Source organism: Brassica oleracea, chromosome C9, assembly GCF_000695525.1.
Source record: "Brassica oleracea var. oleracea cultivar TO1000 chromosome C9, BOL, whole genome shotgun sequence".
In the NCBI taxonomy this organism is placed as follows: Eukaryota; Viridiplantae; Streptophyta; class Magnoliopsida; order Brassicales; family Brassicaceae; genus Brassica; species Brassica oleracea.
The window spans coordinates 23,933,863-23,939,444 of NC_027756.1; the positions used below are offsets into that span (position 1 = coordinate 23,933,863).

At 36.7% G+C, this 5,582-nt stretch overlaps 1 protein-coding gene across 1 annotated transcript in view; it reads right to left on the reverse strand.

Moving 5' to 3' along the window:
* LOC106312985 (probable plastid-lipid-associated protein 1, chloroplastic) overlaps positions 1-1,272 on the reverse strand; it is a 5,780-nt gene extending 4,508 nt beyond the window's left edge. The window contains exon 1 of the mRNA XM_013750700.1: positions 790-1,272. Coding sequence (XP_013606154.1) covers positions 790-1,235 — 446 coding nt within the window. The 5' untranslated portion in view covers positions 1,236-1,272. The remainder of the gene's footprint in view (positions 1-789) is intronic.
* Between the last annotated feature and the right edge of the window lie 4,310 nt (positions 1,273-5,582).

Sequence of the window (5,582 nt, forward strand, 5' to 3'; positions counted from 1 at the left end):
TTTTTTATTATATGGTTAATGTGATTGTTTAAGTTTTTTTAATAATATAAATTTTAACAAAAATGAATAAGGATGCAAAAATTGTTATCAAATCTTTATTATTCATAATCATTAATTACCCCATATATGTAAATCATATTAGGTAATTCCGTGGCTTTTATTTAAGGAAAGAATACACATTTCATATATTTTAGGTTAATATAATGTTTTCTAGTGTTATATAATTACGGAATAATGTGACACCAATAGATTAAACTATATTTTATATTAGATGCTCTAGAATTCTTTGAAATATAATTTAGAAGGCACTTAGAGTGCCACCTAAGATTTGAGTTATTTTTTAATTAATACAAAATGAAGGTTCTAATTTTTCAAATGCTTCTCAATTAATATATAGGGGATTAGGCATGCGGATTTGAAACATACCGAAACTGAACCAAATTTTGGTTGTCGGTTCAGATTCTGCTTTAAATTCGGTTCAATTAGGTAAATCGGTTATCAGTAGATTTTTATTTTAAAAAATTAAAACCAAAACTTGATGATTTTAGCCAAATTCCAGACATAAACTAACCAAAAATTTTGTGCTGAATTAACCTACATAACCAAATTAAGCGAGTTTTTGATAAATCTAAATCTAAAATCTTAAAAAAAAAAAAAAAAAAAAGAATGGCAGAATTTTCACAAAGGAACTACAATACTAAAACCAAATTAGTTTTCGGTTCAATTCGGCACAATTTTAAACGAACCGAACTAACCAGAAACCATTCCACAGCAAAACATATAACTTACGCGAGAATCCATTTGCCACTGAGGAGAAACAGAGCTTCGTTGGGCGCTGGATTAGGGTTCTTGGACTCAAGCTGTGTGATCAGCTCACTGATCTCGGCTCTCGTCTCGCTCGATGCGCTAAGACCTCGATCTGTTCCGTACAAAGAATCCGCTAGCGATCTCTTTAGCCGCTCCGTTTCCTCCACGGATTCAATGGCTTCTTCTGCTTCTTTCTCGGCCACCGACACGTTGGATCCTCTCTCCGACGAATCAGGACCCCACTCGTCATTAACGTCGCTAACTCGGACCTTGAATTCCGGCCGATGGACAGCGGTTCTAGCCTCCGTCCGCCTGTTGATTGGATTTACGGTCACTAGAGTCGGAGATTTTGATTGGAGTTTGGAGTTCGAAGAGGTTGGAACTTGGGTTTTGCATGGAAACTGGGTGAACAAAGGTACCGTCGCCATTTTTTTTTTTGTTTTCTTCGCAGCAAGCAATGAATACAAACACACTAAAACCTTAGGTCTATTTTATAGTCGCACCGAGCGTAGATGTTAAATGACATATATACCCTCCTATCATTAAAATTGATGGAATTAGACGCGATCACGGTAGGATATTTTCGTATTTTGATTCAGGAGATGCACGAGGAGATGGTAGTGACACGTGGGTGGTAAAGATAACCGTTGGAAAATCGAAGATAATTTCGGCCAATTAGCTGAAATTGCCGACTTTCCATAATTTTGTGGTAACCTTTTAATTGTTTTATTCCAACATTTATTAGGAATATTTGAAATTTATCTCCATATTTATGTTGTGTATGATTTTTTTCGGATTTGAGAAAAACACATATGCAAGTGTATGATGGACCTAGAAGCTTCGAAAAGTACTCTTACTTTTTGGCTGTTTTTCTTTTGCGATCGGAGGTATATTTCGTGAGAGATTCTGAGATTCATTAAGGGGATGTTATTGGAAGTAGAGATGGCAATCATGAACTTGGACCGCAGTCTTTACGCAGTCCTTTCCCGCAAAGGACAGTAGCGGAACGGTATTGGAACGAAGTTTTCAAAGTCCGCAAATTTGCGGGCCTTGCGGGACGTACGGGTTTTTGCCTTTAGCGGGATGGGCCGAAACGGGTCATGCGGGATTACATGGACCCGCATTTTTTTTTCATTTCTTATTTTACCTGAAAAAAAACGAGAGAGAGAGAGAGAGAGAGAGAAGAAAGCGATTCTTGTGACTTTTCTCCATAAAACGTAAGGAGTTCCGGCGACGATGATTCGAGCTCCGGTGATGATGATTCGAGATCTAGCGATGACGACTCCAGCTCCAGCGATGACGATTCGAGCTCTGGTGGTGTTTTGATTTGGTTTTCTCTTTTTATTACACACAACTATGAATTGCTTTATTACTGTGAAATGGTGTTTTTCTTAAATTAAATTTGGTTACAATGATATTGTTTAGGAGAAAAGTTAGTTGTATATCATGTCACTTGTATAATTTGACGAAGTGATTCACGATTTTGTTTTAAATCCAAAGAATTACAAAGAGAAATGGTTTGATGAATACATACAACACTTGAGCCAAGTTATTACAAAGACAACAACTCAATCAGATTCAAACTTAATAAAATCTTAGGCTGATAACAAAAAAAGCTTTTAACTCAAGAACGCAAGCACAAACAGAGGTTTATGACATTGATTTTGATAAGGCTTTAGTGAATCTTAACGAACTCTCTTCAACTCTCTTACACTACTCTTCAACTTGAATATTCATGAAGGAAGTTGTTGTTGGTGGTTTGATAAGGAGGCATCCCGCGGGACGGCCCGCGAAGGCCTATATGTTTTGCGGTACGAGTTTAGGCCGGCATTTTGAGGACCGCAGTCCGCGCGGGACAGGCCCGCTGTGACCCGCTCGATGACTAATCCGCCGCGGTTCGGAATGGGACGGGATGGGTAAACCTGTTTGACATCTCTAATTGGAAGGGTGATTCATGAAGAGTTTATGGATTTGAAAAGTTTATAGATTTTGAAGAATTGGAAAGTTTTCATGGATTTTAACAAACAAGTGCATCCATATTTATAGAATCCATACAATTTTCATAGATTGTTTTTTTTTAGCAATTTTCATAGATTGTTATGGATTCGTAATTACATTAATTTTTGTTATTGTTTATGTAAAATAATTATATAAGAATATTCTTCTAGAAAATGTTTCATATAATGTGTGAGTGATGTGTTGAAAATATATTGAACGTTAACAATGAGGTATATAAATATATATAATATATCAATTTCTATGGTATTAAATCTTTGAAAGACATGTTATATGTATATGAAAAATCTGGGTTTTGTTATTTTATAATTTTTTTGGCATTAACTTTTAGAAAGAAATATTACATATATATGAAAATATGGATTTTTGTGATCGGAGGTATATTTCGTGATAGATTCTGAGATTCATTAAATTGCAAACATCAATTTGGATCTCTGTAAACAACTATAGGGAATTTGCGCTCCATAACTATAGAAACAATTTTAATTAGCGATATGGAAATCTACTGTTACAAATTCGATGATTCCCCTAAGTCTATGCTATGTCTATATCTTATAGGAGATATGAAAGAAGAACATTCTATACCGTATAATGTATTTACTAAATTGTTTTTTTTTTGCTAAATTGTAAATGTCATTACTAGTAATGAAGGTTCGGTTACAAAAATTGAATCTGAAACCACAGTCTGTTGAGACATCCATTTGATTCTAGGGAGCCGCAAAAAGTTAAAAAAAAACCCTAAGAATCTAGATTATTAAGTCCAAGCTTCTATGATAGAAAGTTTGAAGTTAATATAACATAATAGAACAAGATACAACAGTATGAGACTTCCTGTCTGAAGGGCTTCTTGCTATAACTGGAGCAATCCTGAAGAAGCAAGAGAAAAGCTTGAAGGAAAATCCAGTCGAGCACTCACCGAAGTGGCTCCAATCGGCTTCAACGGAGGTGTCTTGTTCCCACCCTGGAACACTAGTGGAGGAGGACGTCAACCAAACAAATCCAAGCTTTCTCAACAGTAGATAAAAGTACCAACCCAAATCGATGCTGCTGACAATGGAGACTTGGGCTATTGGTCAAGCGTAGGCGGTACAAATTGGTTCCCCAACCCGACACATGAAATGCGGCAAAGACTCAGAGAGCACACTAAACCAACTGTCGGAGCTACAAAACAAGGGAAATGGAGCCCGGGAGGAGTCATAACTCCTCGAAAACAAGCGACTCAAATCGGCAAGGGAGAGCTCCACCTTAATGTGGGAGATGCCTTTACAACAGGATGTCCTCAAAACCCAAGTAAAACGGCGTCAGGAGCAAGAAGGAGAAGTCAATCGATTACCAACGAGCGCCACGGTTGTATTTTTTGAACTAAGAAAAGAGGTTCTCGGTGGAGCTCCTCACATCCATCTTTCACTCGATAAAGAGAGGAGAAGCTCTACAACAACCTTGGAACTACACAGAAGAGGAGACCTTTTGGAGTGAGACGATTAGGCAGAAGCGGTGACAGCAGCGACGTGTCGTGCATTCCGGCGAGACTCAGATCTCGGATCTGACCCAGATCCAATCGCAATCGGTAACTAAAGGTAGATCCAGGCCTCACGAAGCTTACCTCGACTAATCAGACCTCGTTCATGCTCCAGAGAGACCAAAGATGCCTTTGGTTTCATTTTGTTTCGACGGAGAAACCCATCGAACCCAGACACACAAACAAGGAGAGACAAGAGGAGGAGGCGAAGGGTTAAGGCGGCGCGCTTAAAACGGACACGAGACCCGCTGTGACCGGAGAGGAGACTCTAGCGGCCACCGCGAGAAGGAGCTTGCTGTTGATGTTGATGGAATTAGGGTTTGACGGCGGGATAAATTTCGAGTTAATAACATTAGATGTGGTGTGTGAGATTTTGATATGTTAAGTTTTTGAGTGAGTTTTCTTAGATAATAAAAAAATTATTCTTATAATCTTTGAGTCTTATACAAATCTTAAAACAAGAAATATGAGATTTAATTTTTCTTGCATTTAAAATAGAAAAACATAGCAAAGTTTGAAACTTTTATTGTACAAAAAAGATATTCGGACATAATTTCATGTTTTAAAATTTAGTACGAGAGATTAAAAAAAGATTTGGTGGTCTAACTTTTTTATTTTAAACTGTGGTTAACAAAGTTAAATAAAATAGAATGAGGGAAGACCAGAAGATATATTTTGTAATTATGATGGTCAACTTGTGTTATTGGGGGAGTAAATGCAAAGTTGATTTTAATTTTGTAACATACACTTAAATGTACATCTTTATAATTATGATGAGTGTTACGAAAGTCTAAAGGAGGAGCCGTAATGTTTGAAATATAAAAAGATGTGGGGTCCGCTGCACTATTTACACAGTAGATTTTTTCTCTATATAAACGATCGATTTCGATCGTTTAGAAGAACACACCAAAAACTCTTATCTTCTCCTTAATAAGAAACACTATCTCTCTATATCAGTGTTATTATTTCTACGGGTATAATATTTTGCCCTTATTCAAATTCCCGCGATATAATAAAATTTCAGTTCTTTTTATAACACGTTATCAGCACGATCACTCTGCGATTCGGTAAAATTTATTTGTATCATTTATACCCCGTTATAATGGTCGGTATACCGCCTCTACTATTATTTATATCATGTTATAATGGCCGGAATACCGCCTATATTATTTACTAGTAATTTAATTTATTTATTGGTCGGCCGAGCCGCCTTATATTCTGTTTATTATTTATTGGTCGG